Source organism: Leucopleurus acutus (genome assembly GCF_964270905.1).
Source record: "Leucopleurus acutus genome assembly, chromosome: 11".
NCBI classification, from domain to species: Eukaryota; Metazoa; Chordata; class Mammalia; order Artiodactyla; family Delphinidae; genus Leucopleurus; species Leucopleurus acutus.
In genome coordinates, this window is record NC_139152.1 from 22,606,540 (window position 1) to 22,624,682 (window position 18,143).

The following is an 18,143-nucleotide window of genomic DNA, read 5'->3' on the forward strand; positions in this document are numbered from 1 at the left end:
TGGCTGGCAACAAAAGTGCACATAACATATCCTCATGCACATCCTCCTGAAAAATATATCGCACAAAAGCGAGTATTGTTGCCTTGTTTTCAACATTGGTAGACTCATCAACCTGGAGTACCATGGTGACTCATTAATCCTCTCTAACAACTGTGCCTTAATGTCCTCTGCTGTTTCATCAATTCATCTAGTTATGGTGCTAGCCGAAAGAGGAACACGTGCCACCTTTTGAACCGCAGCCTCTCCTAGAAGTTCGCGACAGATGTCCTTAGCAGCAGGCAGGATCAACTCTTCACCAATAGTAAAGGGCTTCTCAGCTTTAGCAATGCGGTTAGCCACTAAGAATGATGCTCTCAGTGCAGACACATTTGATGGGGTGGTGGCCTTCAATAATTGCTTGTGTTCTTCGTGTTCATGTTTTTTTCTTTTGAGAAACTCCAAAGGCTTGTCTTTCAATGCAGGGTGCTTGGTCTCCATGTGGTGAAGCCGTTTTGAAGGTTCCATGGCTTTGTTGGATAGCTGGTCGCCACATATTATACACAGCGGGCTTGGACAATGTGAATCACCTGTTGCAGTGAACCCGTAATTTAAGTAGGACTCTTGGTATTTTCTTTTAAATGCAGCTTTCTTTTTGTTGGCAGTCTTGGAGCCTTCTGCTGTCTCATCATTGTGTCTTTCCCCTTTTCAAAGAAGCTCTCCAGCGACGTTTGGTTTTTATTCATTTTGGCTAGGGTTAGCTTGCGGGCTTACCAAAACTGTGACTGAGACAAGTGCGCAGTGTGGGAAAGAGGCACGGATGGAAGAGGTAAATAAAATAATGGGTGGGCCACGCACGGACTAAAATATGTGTCAGATTCTGACTGAAAGCCTGCCCCCAGATGCAGCTTAGCTGTCACCTGCCACTCACTGATAGGGTTCTGAAATGAGTCTGCAAGCAATTGATTTATTGTGGTCTCTGTGCAGTCAGACCTCTCTGCTAATGATAATCTGTATTTGCAGCCGCTCCCAGCGCTAGCATCACCGCCTCAGCTCCATCTCAGATCATCAGGCATTATTAGATTCTCATAAGGAGCGCACAACCTAGATCCCTCGCATGCGCAGTTCACAGTAGGATTCCCGCTCCTATGAGCATCTAATGCCACCGCTGATCTGACAGGAGGCGGAGCTCAGGCGGTAATGCGAGCGATGGGGAGCGGCTGGCTGTAAATAGAGATGAAGCTGCGCTTGCTCGCCCGCTGCTCACCTCCTGCTGTGTGGCTTGGTTCCTAACAGGCCATGGACTGCTACCAGTCCGTGGCCCAGGGCTTGGGTACCCCTGCCCTAGAACCTTAGGCCCGGCCCTAATGACACATATATTTTAGTCATTTTAAGGAATTTTGATACACGGATGGTCTCCAAATGAGACAGCTAGTTTACTTTAAGAAGTTGAGAACTGGTTCAATTCCTGAAAACACAGCCCATGGAGCATGGGGGAGCCAAGGCAGGCTTAGTAACGTGTCTCGCTTGCCTATTGCAGCTGCATTCATCTTCTTATCCTCTAGCCCTTTCCTCAAAGCTCCCAGATCATCCATCCTGCACCGTGAGTGCAGGCAGGCCAAGCACATTCAAGCTAGTCTGGGAGACAGAATCCATTACAGGAGGAGCCACGAGAACCTCATGTGAGACAGAATAGGCCTTTTCACCCTTAAGGACTTCAAAAAGAAAAAAATTGTGGCCATGCTTTAACCTCCTTCCAGGGGAAGGAACTCACCCTTAGGGGCAGTAGAGTCAGGTATATTATTATACTCATATGTATAGACTCTGGAATAGAAAGAATGATTCCGAGGGCCACAGCTTGTGGGTCACTCAAGTTCTGACCTACCTGCCAGGGAATGATTGTTAAATTCTAAAGTCTTGGAAGGAATGGGAAAAGAAAGGTAAATAAAGAGGTAAGGTGTGCTCTGTGCAGTTCTGTAGTACAGTTAAAATTTAATGAGGAAGAGAAGACTGACAATAAAAACGGAACTACCATATAATCCAGCAATCCCACTTCCGTATATCCAAAAAAAACCAAAAACAGGATATTGAAAATTTATCTGTACTCCCAAATTTACTTCAGCTGCAGCATTATTCACAATAGCCAAGACAGGGAAACAGTCTAAGTGTCCTTCAACGGATGAATGGATAAAGATGTTGCATTTGTATACAATTGAGTATTATTCAGCCATGGGAAAGAAGGAATTTCCGCCATTTGTGACAACATGGATGGACGTTGAGAGCGTTATGCTTAGTGAGATAAGTCAGCAGAGAAAGACAAACACTATGATATCACTCATCCCTGTGATCTAATAACGCCAAACTCCTACTAACAGAGGGCAGAATGGTAGTTACCAGGGGCTGGGGGTAGGGGAACTGGGGAGATGTTTAAAGGTATGAACTTAGAACTAGAAGATAAATACATTCTGGAGATCTAATATCCAGCATGGTGATTATAGTCAACAGTATTGTATTATAAACTTCAAAGTTGCTAACAAACTAAATCTTAACTGTTCTCACCACAAAAAAAGAAATAATCATGTGACATGATAAGAGATAAGATAAGAGATGTTAGTTAATGCTGTGATAATCATAATATATAAATGTATTAAATCAACACATTGTACACCTTCAACTTATACAATGTTGATATGTCAATTATTACTCAATTTTAAAGAAAACAAAACAAAACCTGACAACGTCCTGGTCTGGATCAACTGCTCAAAATGTCCAAAGCTGAGAATAGGAGAGCTGATTCCCACCGAGCACCAAAATGAAGGGCTATAATGACTGGTGGGCATACAAGTGAGACTCCACTGGGGCACCTCCCAAGTGAGAAGGGAAGGCCTCCAGGCTTTTGTTGGTGCTTTTCCTCCACCACATGGAATGCACTGAGCCTCCCTGTGGTCCTGCTCTTCCTCCAGATCTCCACTTAAACGTCACTTCCTCAAGGAATTCTTCCCCAGCATCTCAGATTCCACCCCCAATTCCATTGTAGATTTTCATTGCATATTGTTACTTCTTCTGTAACTATTTTAGTATCTGTCTCACTTATCACACTCTAAGCCCTGAAGCAGGGACCAGGCCTCTATTGTTTGTCATCTTCTTCTGGGCCCCAAGGCAATGCCTGGCATTTAGGAACTCAACAAAATATTGAGTGAATGGGTGAAGGTGAGATCGAAATCAGACTATTATCATTCATTGTATTACGGTTATTAAAATTTTGCCCCTGGTGATGCAGCTTCATACAGAACTGCCAGCCTCCCCCGTGTAATGATTATGGGGTAGCCCCTGGTAAGCCCAAGTTTCCCCTAAACTTGAGCCCCTCTTTACCTCAATTTCCTAAAGAGTGGTCCTTGCAAACCTAGTGGCCAAAGTGCCCAGGTGTCTTTCAATCAACCATCAGGATAAAAGGACTTGTAAAGTGTACTAGTCTGCTAGGGCCGCCATAACAAAATACCACAGACTGGGTGGCTTAACAACAGAATCTTTCTCACAGTTCTGGAGGCTGGAAGTCCAAGATCAAGGCTGATTCTTCTGAGGACTCTCTCCTCTGCTGGCAGATGGCCACCTTCTCACTGTGTCCTCACATGTACTTTGCCCCAGGGTCTCTGTATGTTCTAATCTTTTTGTAAAGACACTAGTGAGATTAGATAAGGGCTCACCCTAATGGCCTCATTTTAACTTAATTATCTCTTTAATAAAGCCCTCTCTCCAAATACAGTCACATATTGAAGCACTGGGAGGTGAGGGCTTCAACATATGAATTGGGAGGGGGGAACACAACCCAGCCCCTATCAAAAAGGAAAACACAGGTAGCCTCCCTCCCAAGAAGGGCTGTAGCACAATGGGAAAGCCTCCACCCAGTTCTCAGGAGATTAGCTAAGAATTCTGGGGTTTTAATGAAGGTTAATAACAGGTATCAAGTACATCATCAAGGAGTGAACTTTATACCAAAAAATTCTTTACAAATGCTGCTGTGGAGAAATACTTATGGATATTGGAAATTTTAAGTATCTATCATGTACTTTGTAATGAACAGGAAATGGTCCACAACCACAGAGAATTAACTTGGAAAAACATGTTTTCACTGTGTAAAGTTAATAACTCCCCAAAAGTAGAGATCATGGCAATATTAGGAGCATAGGAGCTTCCTACCAATTCACCAGCAGAAGAAAACTGAAAATAATCAATGAATTACATTTTCATTATGACAGAGTATAAAGCACATTTGGATAGGGAGTTCTCAAATTTTGGTCTGGGCACAATTATTTGATAACTGTGAATTCATATAATTCACTCCTTGCTTAAGAATTGCCTCAGGTATAAAATAACATGATAACATGTTAAGATCAGTTAACATTATCTCTGAAGTTCACTCCTGGTCTAATATTCTAGCAATTTCTTTGTTAGAATCAGTTTTCTATCCCAATTTATATAGAACTCAACTGGTCTATAGCACCGGTTAGATGCTGTGGTTTGGCAACCTAGTAGCTAATCTACAATAGGTTAATCAGAACCAAAACATTTAAATAGTAGAGCCAAGTTTCCAGCAACACTATTTTTCTTGTTTGACACAACTGAAGTACTAAAGACACCAACACAAACTAATGCATTAAAGACATCAGCTTTCCTTTTAACAAAAGATATAACTTTTTTTTTTTTTTTTGCGGTACGCGGGCCTCTCACTGTTGTGGCCTCTCCGGTTGCGGAGCATAGGCTCCGGATGTGCAGGCTCAGCGGCCGTGGCTCACGGGCCCAGCCGCTCCGTGGCATGTGGGATCTTCCCGGACCGGGGCACGAACCCACATCCCCTGCATCGGCAGGCGGACTCTCAACCACTGTGCCACCAGGGAAGCCCCAAGGGATATAACTTTTAACACATTATCCCATATTTTGTTCATTTCCTATCATTCCATTTATACTTAAACTGATTTTTTTAATAAAGAATTGTTTGTCCAGATTAAGTAATTTTGTTTTTATAGCTGTGAAACCGTCCTCTCATGTCTTGTTACTTTGGTACAAAAATACAGTTGGTAAAAAATTTTATAGGAATTTTATAATAATAAGACTTCTTAGCATTTTTTCAAAATAGGTATTTATTATTAAAAAATTATACGAACTGACTTATTACTCACAAAAAAAAATTATCATGAAAAATTTTAAACAATATGTCTCCCCCCTCCAAGAAAGTGTGTTTTGTCTTTATATACTCTTTACTGTCAGTGCATTTTGATGGTATAGGAAAAAATTCACACATATTCCATATAACTTTGTTAGAATTTACAACAATACAGCAGAACCCAGAATCCCTACAGCGAATTATTAAGAAAACACATTTTCCTTCAAGTTTAAGTGTTTTTGAAGTTATATAAACAGTGAAGATTACAAAATAAATAGTAAACAAACACCTGTGTATAATTTTTCAATGCAAGAAATGATTAGTCATACATTTTTTCATTTTGTTTCAACCTTACCAGAACACTTTTAAGAGCGAAAGTTGAAAATTTTCCAGTTACCCGAAACTTCAGAAACCTACTGTCCATTGAAAACCTCTGAAAAGCAGCATCATTTAAACAGCGGTTAACTTACAAATGGGAATGCAACAACCACGACCGACCTCAAGGCCACTCAGGCACGTCAGAGTCCCCAGCTCTAAATGCAAGGCAGAACCTCCTCGGCAGAGGCTCTGACAGTTAAAAGGCCGTGAGGAGAAGGGATGCAGCCCAGGGCATCGGGCGCTTTCTCGTGGTGGAACAAAGTCAAAACTGAAGGGACTCTCCTTACAGAGTCCAAGTCACTGAAAGCAGCTCTATTAAACACCTGAGTCCTTTCTGACGCCCTCCTCAGCGCTTTACAACACAGACAGGACAAACAAAGGCTTCATGCACAGATTTTCTGAAACTGTGCCAATGCTCTAACAACTAATTTAGCAGAAAGAACTACAAAATGCAAATTTTTTAAAGGTTTCCCTATTAATGGGATTATGGATGAAGCTAGGAGCCAATCTGTCTCCTAAAAATAAAACAATTCATACGTCATCGAATGCAGTTTCAATTAGAGATCAGCTGTCAACACTATTTTAAAAGGTCTTGAAAGAAAAAAAAAAAGGCCATTTTTTAATCTGGAATATAAATAAATCATCCATATAAAAGCTCTATTATCTATATAAATGGAGCTACTTTCAAATAATTGGAATAATTTAGCTATTTAAAATACCATTTTAAGCAATAAAAGGCAAAGACGAGGGGTACCTACTGAACTATATACTTAAAAAATGATCGATACAGTAAATATGTATTTTACCATAAACAAAAGAAGGGTACTTTTTGATAATATATAATACTAAGAAAGATGCAACTAAGTAATCAGACTGCTATTAGTAAGAAAATAAGTTAGTTTTCCCTGTTTTGTACTCTGAAGTTCAAAGGCCCAGTTTCAAATTCCCAAAGCTCCAAACACAGTGACAAATAAAAGTTCAATCCAACCCTTAAATTAAACCACTCTCCGTGCCCTGGCCCCCGAGTTTGGACAGACTCAGGTGACAGAACTGTTCAAGGTGTTATAAAAAAAAAAAAAAAAAAAAACACCAGGGCTTTACAAGAGAACCACTGTTTTCAAGTTCCTTTTTTTTTTTTAAGTGTATCTATTTAATGGAATAAGTTGACATATATTTATAAACCAAAAGGTAATTCCTTACATATTTTATAATAAGGAAGAACCTCCCTACCACCAACTTTTTGGCCATCTTTCTCCCTCTCACTTAGAATTACTGTCATCTCCCTGGTATACCCTGTATCAATAAGGAGACCACAATACTGTACAAAGCACGGACACAGAAGCTGGTTTCTTAGCAGACTTGCCCCAGAGACTGCTGAAGCAGCAAGGCAGCAACACCCTATCTGAGGCGGTACCTGGGTTGTACTTCAAGATTGCACTGACCAAGCCCTCCGCATCTACAGAAGCAGGGGCGTTCTTTCACCGGCTGGCTGTTCCTTCTGAAAGAGCTCTTTGATCTGGGCTAATCGGCCGTAGAGCCTCTCTCTCAGCGGAGGGATGTGGTAGCTGGGGTCCAGGATGTTCGTCACTCTGCGCTCACGCTCTCGCTTCCATAACTTGTATGGGTGGGGAGGGAAAAACGGTTGCCCTCTTTCTCTTCGAATCTGTAACGTAATTCCACTTACAGCCAGCATGCCCCATACTGCCAGGATAATAAAGTCTAAAGAATGGTAGAGAAGCACAGTTTGAACTCTTGTATTTTAAAACCTAACACAGATCAAAGACAACATTTCATAGCCTCAATCTGTATCATCTTTTCTCAGTTAATATTAGACTTTCTGGTAAGTTTGTCCAAACATACGTGTATTTCCTCACCAGCCAAGGAATAAGTGAGGAAGCTATGGTCTTACATTTTAAAATAGGAGTTTCCAATTACCGGCATTTGAAAGTCCAGACAGGTTGTAAAGGAATCAGTTGTTTGGATCCTTGGCATTCCAATATTTTATGACTAGTGCCCACAGACACAGCTGTTTGTTGTTTGCTGTGTTTCTCCAGAGGTGGGGGGGGAAAGGCAGTGATCTCACAAATGTACATCATTGGAACGTCATGATGCTCTTTTTTGCCATCCCACCCTATATGGGACCCCACCCCACTCATATAGAGTGGATACAGAAGTGCATGAAAAATTCAACAAATTGTACTGAGCTTCTAGCAGAAGACTTGGCAAAATACTGTCAAACTTCCAAGACATGTGGATTTCAAGGTCTTTACCATCAACCTCTTAAAGAATGAGGGCAGGTTCAGGATAGCAGAGGGAAAGATGTGCCCTTAAATATTCATAACAATCACAATGGTGCTTATATATCTTCAATTCTAAGACCTGCTTTTCCATCCTCGCTATTCTAACATTTCTGAAACCAACATATCTTATAATCTTTGTGAACATTTAATTTAGTAGTCATTTTTTTCAAAAAGTTAATGGAAAATCTTTAATGGGTAGACTCTTACAATTGAGGAAAAATACAGCTACTGATTGAAAACCACTTTCACTTTGATTAGCAAATTACGTGCTTCTTTATAGGAGGAAAACAAGGGAATAGCTTAAAAATATCAGGTTGTCGTTCTCACCCCTCACCCCACCCCAACTCATAAGGTGCCAAACAGCTTTATTCTCAGCATTTTTCTTACAACTGGGAATTGACCAGATAAACCTTAGTAATCCTGGCTTAGAAATTTCTTAATAAAGTTCATTTACTAGATTTTTAGAAGTATGGCTTTCAGCCACCTTACAAATTTAAATTCTTCATTCCTATGATCATAAGTTATTAACACAGGGCTCTTATCGCATTTGGATGGTGTGAATTTCCACCTTTTGTCCAGTTAACCTTCTTTCAGTCTTTCAATCTGGTTACCAAGAGTTCTTGTTAGCACAGGTGGGCCAGTATTCCTATCTGACTATCACTTGGTTCTTGGATTTAGAGTCTTACCATTCGTTTGAAAAGGCACATTTATGAAAGCTCTGCGGAAATCCACGTGGAGCACTCTCTTCAGTACGTTCAAAGTGATGTAGGAAAGGCTTGTGTACAAGTAACTGTCAACGGCCAAGACCACCGAATAGGAGCCAATGAATCCACAACTCAGTATGTTCAGCTGTGGAAGAGCAGAAGCGTTTAGGCGGCACCTCTGGTAGAACAATAATCGTTTTTAACTTTGATCACTGGCCTCAATCCCAGGGAATCAATCACTTCTCCCTCAGAGCATGTGAAGAGAGACCAAGTCTTACAGCTGAATAAAGGTTACCTGAAAATATAAACTGAAAACAATCTTCAACACCTACAGTTGGTAAAACAGTTTCCCTCATCATAGAAAATATCTTCCCTGTGAAAGAACTTCAACAATAAATTCTCATTAGATTAAGAACCATTCTTCTGGAGAGACCGGCTGAAATGAACAATCCGGCAGATTGTTGCACTACTGTAAGCCCTACCTTCTCTGCTTCTGCTGTTAAAAGAGGGATGACCTGCACCACTTGATGGAAAAAACATCGTAACTAGGTAATGGTAACTAGAACTTCTCTTGCTTTCATAGTAACAAGGCTATTTAAAAATCAATCATCTGGGGCTTCCCTGGTGGCACAGTGGTTGAGAGTCCGCCTGCCCATGCAGGGGACACGGGTTCGTGCCCCAGTCCGGGAAGATCCCACATGCTGCGGAGCGGCTGGGCCCGTGAGCCATGGCCGCTGAGCCTGCACGTCCGGAGCCTGTGCTCCACAACGGGAGAGGCCACAACAGTGAGAGGCCCGCGTACCGCAAAAAAAAAAAAAAAAAATCAATCATCTGATACAGATAATCAGACAGCTCTCTCTGGTGAATAAAAATGCAAAACAACTGAAGGCCCAGGACAATAGGATGAATAAACTGACCGGATGACACTTACTATTCTTAGGCAGCCCATGAAAACCACTGGAATGAGAATAGCTATACAAGAGAAGGTCACCCAGAACACTGAGTCATCATGGAAAATCTTTAGGTTTCCTGGAAAAGCAAAAAGAAATCAAGAGTAAACAACAGGTTCACCAAGTTAAATTTCATTTTCTCAACGTGTGAACATAGACGCACATCGAAGATTTAATTTAACAACCAGGGAATATGTCGGCAATTAGATATGAACTGACTTTTTTCATTTAACTGTCAATACAATCCCCTTTGAAGGGAGTGTCCTAAGAAGGTAGAGGGGTGGGAGGAAAATCAAGCAGGTAAATGCGCTACATTTATTACCAGGATAATTTAGAAGAGGCTGGACTAGTCCAAGCTCTTGTGTTTACCAGCTGTGATGCTGGGCCTCAGTTTCCTAACCCATAAGATGAGATGGTTGAACTACTTCATCCCCAAGCTTCAAATCGTCCCTTCTAGCTACAAATTTCTATGATTCTATGATTTTGTACTGCAAAGTAAAAAATATAAGTGGCATTCAGAGTTTACCATATGAACTCCCATATAAGCACCAAAATCGATTTAATAGGGTTTTAAAAAAAATATATATATATATATATATATATATATATATATGAGTTTGCACCCACTCTTATTAAGGAGACACTCACCCTAAATGTCCTTAAGCAATGAGATAGTTCATACATTAACTACCAAAAATAAGATAGTTCAATACATCAACTACAAACAATTCTAACCCATCATCCCTCCATCCTCTAAGCATTAACACAAAGGGAGGAAGCTCATTAAGCAGTATTTGATTTAGCACTTCTAGAGTAGAGCTCTGAATCTGCATTTTCAACAGACATCCCTGGGAACCTGTCATTTAGTCAAATCTAAACAATGCTACTTTCCAGGTAGATAAAAAGCTACCTGCGGGGTGGGGCGGGGGGGGGGGGTGCTGTGGAAATGAACTCAGCTATAGGTTTGCTAAAATCAGAACAAAGGGCCTTGGAATGGTCAGTAAACACACAGGTCACCAATTCTCTCTGATCTTAAAAAAAAATCGTTAGAGAGCCAACTGCACTCAATATCCTGTGTTCTCAAGAACTGACAGCCTCAAGAGACAGGCATTCTTTTTTTTTTTTGAGACAGCTATTCTTATATCTAACATTTTCATCACCTTTAATCTGATATTATTATATAAGAACTAAACATTGTCACAAGAAGGAAATAGCCTAATACTTTTTTTTTTTTTTTTTTTTGGTGGTACGCAGGCCTCTCACTGCTGTGGCCTCTCCCGCTGTGGAGCACAGGCTCCAGACACGCAGGCTCAGCGGCCATGGCTCACGGGCCTAGCCGCTCCGCGGCAATGTGCGATCCTCCCAGACCGGGGCATGAACCCGTGTCCCCTGCATCGGCAGGCGGACTCTTAACCACTGCGCCACCAGGGAAGCCCGCCTAATACTTTTGAATGTAGATACTCCCTTTTTTTTCTTAATTGAAATATAGTTGATTTACAATGTTGTGTTAGTTTCAGGTGTATAGCAAAAGTGATTCAGTTATACACACACACATATATATATTCTTTTTTGGATTCTTTTCCATTATAGGTTATTACAAGATATTGAATATAGTTCCCATGGTATATAGTAGGGCCTTGTTGTTTATCTATTTTAAATATAGTAGTGTGTAGATACTCCTTTTTTTTGCATTTTTGACAACAAACAAGAAATGTTAAGTTATTGTACTACTGCAAAGTGAAGGGAAACAGAATGGGGCACCCCAAAATGTGCCCCTTTGGCATGAGTTGAAAGGCAATCAAGACCCAGCAGATTCAGAAAAACTTTTCTTTCCCTTAACTGCCTAAAAGAATTTAGATCAGGGGCCTGGCCCAGAACGAAAGCAATTACCAGAGATAACTTTTTATCTGAAAGACTTACCTGCATGGCAAACATCTGCTCTTCTTGTTATGTTCCTGTAAACTGCCCTCCTCCCCTTTGAAGCCCCAGACTCCATTCCATTTCTTAGCTTGGGATGGCAGATAAGCCTCAACTGCTTGACTGCCTTTGAGGCTTATATTTTTATGGGACTCCAGTGGCATGAAATTAAATCTGTTTTTCTCCTATTGACCTGTCTTATGTCAATTTAATTATTAGAGCAGCCAAAGAACCTAGAAGGGTAGAAGGAAAATTTTTCCTCCCCTACAAAAGAAAGTTAACTTACAAGCTAACTAGATTTTAAAAATTGATAGAAATTGAATAACTTTAAAAAATCCCCAGAACCATCCCTTTGCTACTGTCCTAGGATGACTACAAGTAGGTACTTTGGGAATACTCGGGGTTTGGCAAAGGGTGGGAGCAGAGGTTAGGGGTAAAGAGAAGACGGGGGACAAAGCACCAGGTTCCTCAGCTCAGCTGCCATCAGAGCAGCACCAAGTTTATCTGTGGGATGTTATCAGGCTTCTGCTTAAAATTCACTTGAAGAAAGAGTTCCAGGGTTTAACAAATGAAAAACGAAAACCACTATTCTGCCATATATAAAGAATCCCCTTTACCTCCCTTAATTTTAACTAACAGAAACACACACCCACACTGCCCTTATCATGACAAATAGATACAAAGCTACCTCCAAAGATATTCTAGAATTATCTATACAGAGCGCCTTTGAGGAGAGAGGGAGTCTTACTGGTACTGACCCTCCCCAAAGGGCCACATTATCAGTGCAAATTTCCAGAACTCTAAGGAGAGGCCCCGAATCCCTGACGAGGGGATATGTGTACTAGAGAGCTGAAATGAACTCTTTAAACAGTGAACTGAACACACACAATGTGAGTTACACATCTCCTACCCAGTGGAGTGAAGAAAGTCACTGATGAGACGAGGAACCCCAGCACCAGTCCAACACACAGCATGCAGAGCACGAGGATTCCAAATCGCCACCAAGCAGCGACCAAGAAAATCCCACCGACACTTCCGGCAACGGCTGTCAGAACCAGGCGGACTGCACGGGGAGAGAGGATGAACAGTTAGATCAGAGGCAGCTTTTCCAACCGCACCCTTAGACACACTATACCATTCCCAGAGCCAGCCTAGCCCTTCTCTGGGTCAGGCACCGAAGGCACATCAGTGGTGCAGTGAAACCGGCACGGGGAGGCCCTCTCTAGGGAGGGCCCAGTCTGAGGCTGGAAACCAGCCGGGGAGCTAAACCTCCAAGGACTAGTGACAGGCGTGGCTTGGTACAACCTGTAATTGGGGCAGAGGAAGAAGGGGTGACAAGCGTTCTGTTCAATGTGACATGGAAGGAGGGGCTGTGTTTGTTTTAAGGTAAAGAAAATCCTAACACTCTGATTGCTGTAAATGTCATATGGTCAATATACCACACAGCTGGAACACAGGTTTATAATCAATATGGTCCTTCACTTCCCTCAGTACCAAGGAATTCCTCCAAGGAACGAGGAGTAGTTTAGAAAAGATGTGTAGAGCACAGGTGGCCAGTTATTTTACACACATAAGAGGATATCACACACAATACTGGTCAAACTGTAGAAGGAAAGGTGGGTGTAAACGGTGCCTTCCTTTTTGAACACTCAATCAAACTATATTATTTTCACTTACCATCATACTTAATAGGTGTCAGTCTTGTAATCAGTATATAAAAGAAGAATCCCATGAAGATAAAGCCTATGAAGAATAGTTCTAGTAGCAAACGACCAAGGAAGGGAAAAAAACAAAAGCTACAGTTAGTAAATGCAATTTAAATGTCTAATCTACAAATACATGCTTCAGTTCCCAGAATGTACACATGCGGGCATTCAGAGAAGAGAAATAATTATCTAAAAGGCAGGAAAAATTCAGAAGTCATTGGGAGTAAATATTATCATTAAATGGGTACAAATTCAAGTATTAACTATTGGATACATTTTCTTGTATATAGGTCAATTTCAATTGGTCAGTTAATTGTTAATTTCACAGCTCATTTTAATATATTTATACTTCCTACTTAAAACAAAAATAGTACTTTTGTCATTGTGTCTGATCTGAAATTACAGACTAGATTTCAATTCATTACATGAGCAAGAATACAATTTGAAAGGTTAAAAAAAAAATATTCCAAAGCAAAATGTGACTTTTATGTCTTCTTTTAAGTCATCCTTTCCTGTTTAGGATGAACATCAACCATTGTCTTTATCTATAAAAAACCTAGTAATATCTTTGGGACCTTGCATACAGCTTAACAATTAAATTCTGTATTATAGAATCATTTTACACTTTGAGAAATTAAATATTCTTCACAATATTCTCTTCTCAATCAACAAAAAAAGTATAGTAATGGAGGGAAAGGAGTTGCTGCTTCAAACAATTTATTAAAGCAAGTTCGAAGAGTTTTATAAGATCAAGATTATGTTTACTCTCCCGTTGATGCTCATTATACTGCCTGTTAATGAATTATATAAGGATTTTTTTTTTTTTTTTTTTTTTAGTAACTGCAAACATTATATAAAAGTCAGCCCAGGGCTTCCCTGGTGGCGCAGTGGTTGAGAGTCCGCCTGCCGATGCGGGGGACACGGGTTCGTGCCCTGGTCTGGGAAGATCCCACATGCCACAGAGCGGCTGGGCCCGTGAGCCACGGCCGCTGGGCCTGCGCGTCCGGAGCCTGTGCTCCGCAGCGGGAGAGGTCACAACAGTGAGAGGCCGCGTACCGCAAAAAAAAAAAAAAGTCAGCCCAATGAATTCAAATCAATTCAATGAGCATAATTCATATTCTACTTCCCCCATTGGGTTTCACTGAGCAGACTGTGGAGTTCCCATTTGCTGTCTGAACCTCCCAGGGTTGTGCAGACATTTCGACCTCCCTGTACTGTACACTGCAGCCTGATTTATACGAAACCATGTCAATCACCATCACCAGAATCCACATATATTTTTACATAGACGTCCTGATTTCTAATTAGTAATCTTTGGTCAACTAGTCAATCTAGCAATTGAAGTTTTGATGCACAAATCAAATTTTATTCCCCTCTTAATAAGAGAAGGTTGCATTCCATTGCTGAGAAAAGAGAAAAAATCAAAATGCATTGTAATTCAGTAGAATCTTTACTAGAAGACCCCAGCTACAAATCTATAAAGATAGTGGAGGTAGCCAGTTGCTTACTCTCCTTACAGGTCATAAATTCCCCAGCAGCATTTCAGAAAAAAGACCACAAGGCATGTAAATAGCAACTATATTAGACAAAATACCTGTTTTCCAGAATCTGTGTCCAAAGAAACAGATGAAGAGACCAAGCAGGGCAAAAAGAGTGAAGAACACTTTGGTAGATACTCTTCCTAAAAATAATGAAAACTGAGTGCATAATACATCGAATTTGATACTTTGAATCAATATAGAACAAAGCTTCATGAAAAAAAGCAAAGTGAACTGACAATAATTTATTCCATACGTGTATAACTTATTTTAAAAACATCCTAAAATAAATAAATAAATAAATAAATAAAATAAAAATTAAAAAAAAAATCCTTGCCACTCCTAATGACTTACTCTATGTGGGCAATGAATACCAATGGTTGCTGGTGTCACAAAAAGAGAAGTCAGACGACACTGCTTCCTGATGAAGGTCTGCAATGCTACCCAGGACACATTTGGGGGAGGGGATGGGGGAGAAGTGGGAAAGGAGGAGGAGAGAGAGCGTGCCTAAAACAAATAACTGTTTCTTCACAAATAAACTACAAGAAAAAAAGGAGGGTCGGGGGAGGGAGAATGATGGCTTAAAGGGGATTTAAGACACACATCAACTAAAAACAATGTGCAGACCTCATCTGAAACCTGATTCAAACAAACAAAACTGTGAAAAACAATTAAGAAGCCTGGGAAAATGTAAACACTGGCTGTTAATCTGACGCTATTAAGGAATTATCTTCAATATTTTTCATTGAGACTTGTGCTAATGATACTGTGGCTATATATTTTTTAAAAAACAGCACTTATCTTTAAGATATACATACTGTACTAAAATTTCATAAGCAAAATGACCATTAGGGACCCACTCGAAAAGAATCCAGTGATAAGGGGGGTGGGGCACAGGGACACAGGTGGGTGTATAACTGCAACAAGATAATGGCCATGAATGAAAATTGCTAAGGCGGGATAATGATATATGGAGGCTCACTGAAGTTTTCCATCACAAAAGATTTTAACCAAAACTCACATTAAATTAAAGAAGACGTATTATTCTATAAGTAACACATGAACGAATTACTACCAATCTTCTCAATTATACATGTTGCTTGGGAAAAAAATGTAGTGTAATAACTAATGATGAAGCACAATATGCTCCCTGATGCCGAAGAATCCAAACCCTGTGATCCTCAATCGGCATAAACTTAAATAGAAAAAACAGGATTCGAAAGACAAGCCCTATTGAAGGGAAAAACAGATCCACTAAATTCACCACCATCATGACACCTTTGAGATAAACACAAGGAAGTCATCCCCGAACTAAAAACAAAAACAAAGCACCTACGCAAACTCCTGTGAAGTGTTACAAACTGACCACAAGTCAAAACACATAAAAGGGGCTTCCCTGGTGGCGCAGTGGTTGAGAATCTGCCTGCCAGTGCAGGGGACACGGGTTCGAGCCCTGGTCTGGGAGGATCCCACATGCCGTGGAGCAACTAGGCCCGTGAGCCACAACTACTGATCCTGCGCGTCTGGAGCCTGTGCTCCGCAACAAGGGAGGCCGTGATAGTGGGAGGCCCGCGCACTGCGATGAAGAGTGGCCCCCGCTTGCCACAACTAGAGAAAGCCCTCGCACAGAAACAAAGACCCAACACAGCAAAAATAAATTAATTAATTAAAAACAAAAGTACCAATGCCACTGTGGATGTGAGGATTAAATCAGTCAATGCTTTTTAAAAAAAAAACACACACACACACACATGAAATACTTGAGTGTTCAGATGGATACCATGAAGACCTACATTTAGATAAGGAACACAAAACAGAAGACCACCATTTGCAGGGCATAAAATATACCTACATATCAGTTTCTCTGAGAATGAAGAGCTCAAAAGAAAGATGAAATGAGAGTTACTGCAACATCCTGCTTATTTCAGACCTGTGGCTGACAGCAGTTCTACGATTCAATCCTTAGAGCAAAAACATGCAGTTCAGTGGGATAATTTTTTTCAAGTGAAAATCTAGCGGAAGTTTCCAGCAAGTGGTGCAGTCACCAAAGACAGCAACCCAAGAAAAACTGGCACACACAGTTAGATATGTTCCTCCAGGACATTAGACAGCAGAGAGGAACTAAGTAGAATCTCGGATCACAGTACCAGGAAGGAAGGAGAGAAAAAGTTAAACATACAAGTAAAGCCCGAGAGGAGAGATTTCATAAGTAGAATCTAGAGACAACACAAGGTACGAATTCTGGGGAAAAGGAAGACAAAGGGGTGAGTGGGAGGGGAAGACACAGGGGAGCCAGTGTTTAGTGTTTTTAATCATGACGGAATCACTATAGCTATGACAGAGGCCAAGGTTTTAATTAAAAGGCAACGTGGGGCTTCCCTGGTGGCGCAGTGGTTGAGAGTCCGCCTGCTAATGCAGGGGACACGGGTTTGAGCCCTGGTCTGGGAAGATCCCACATGCCGCGGAGCAACTGGGCCCGTGAGCCACAACTACTGAGCCTGCGCGTCCAGAGCCTGTGCTCCGCGCAACAAGAGAGGCCGCGACAGTGAGAGGCACGCACACCGCGATGAAGAGTGGCCCCCGCTCGCCGCAACTAGAGAAAGCCCTCGTGCGGAAACGAAGACCCAACACAGCCAAAAATAAATAAATAAATTTTAAAAAATTAAAAAAAAAAAAAGGCAACGTGGGTCCATCCGCCCTACTCCAAGCTCAGGAAAGGCATCCTAGTGTGCATCGAGCTTGAAGACAAAAGCCAGAGAACCCAACTCTGAGCTGGAGGAACAGTAGGATGGGACCTTTCCCTCCCCTCCGCCTAATGTGAAAAGACAAGTCCCAGAGCTCACTCTCATTAGGAGAGGCCCTGGCGCAAAGAGTTTGAGGGAAAGGAAAGGGAGGAACCCAGACAAGATAAACCCATCAGTCAAAAACGCAGAACTTATATCTGCCTGGTGTCCTGCTCTGTATCTCTCAAGGACCTTGCGCGTGGCAGTGGAAGACTGGGCAGGATACAGAAGACAGCAAACATTAAACCCTGGCTTGAACCCAACCGACAGACTTCATTCTTTAGAGCAAAACTCCTTGAAAGAGTTGTTTGAACTCTTTCCAATTTCTTTCCTCCTATTTGTTCTTGAACATACTCGAGTCAGGCTACCCTGAAATGCTCTGACTGGCACCTGTGGCCTCCATGTTGCTAAATCCAATGGTCATTTTCCAGTCTCTTTCTCAGCTGCCCCGTCAGCAGCCTCTGACCCAGGTGATCACTCTGTCTTCCTCTAAACACTTTCTTCTCTTAGCTACAAAAAACACTTTCCTTTTACCAATCTGGTTGCTCCTTCTCGGTCTCCTTGGTGGGATCTCCTTCAATTTCCTGACCTCAGTAATCATTGGAGCACCCAGGGCTCAGTCCTTAGACCCCCTCCCTCTCCAACAGCTATAAACATAAAAGGAATGATAAACATGGAAAAATGCCATTTGGCAACCGGCTGGTAATAAATGTTTCAGGCAAAGCTCACC

The 18,143-nt window shown here is 41.4% G+C and overlaps 1 protein-coding gene across 2 annotated transcripts in view; it reads right to left on the bottom strand.

Moving 5' to 3' along the window:
- Positions 1-5,140: 5,140 nt before the first annotated feature.
- TM7SF3 (transmembrane 7 superfamily member 3) overlaps positions 5,141-18,143 on the bottom strand; it is a 37,441-nt gene continuing 24,438 nt past the window's right edge. For both annotated transcript variants that reach the window (XM_082849646.1, XM_082849647.1), the window contains exons 7-12: positions 14,687-14,773; positions 13,064-13,144; positions 12,297-12,449; positions 9,451-9,548; positions 8,502-8,664; positions 5,141-7,234 (exon numbers count right to left, since the gene is read on the bottom strand). In XM_082849646.1, the coding sequence (XP_082705772.1) occupies positions 6,972-7,234; positions 8,502-8,664; positions 9,451-9,548; positions 12,297-12,449; positions 13,064-13,144; positions 14,687-14,773 (845 nt within the window). In that variant the 3' untranslated portion in view covers positions 5,141-6,971. The remainder of the gene's footprint in view (positions 7,235-8,501; positions 8,665-9,450; positions 9,549-12,296; positions 12,450-13,063; positions 13,145-14,686; positions 14,774-18,143) is intronic.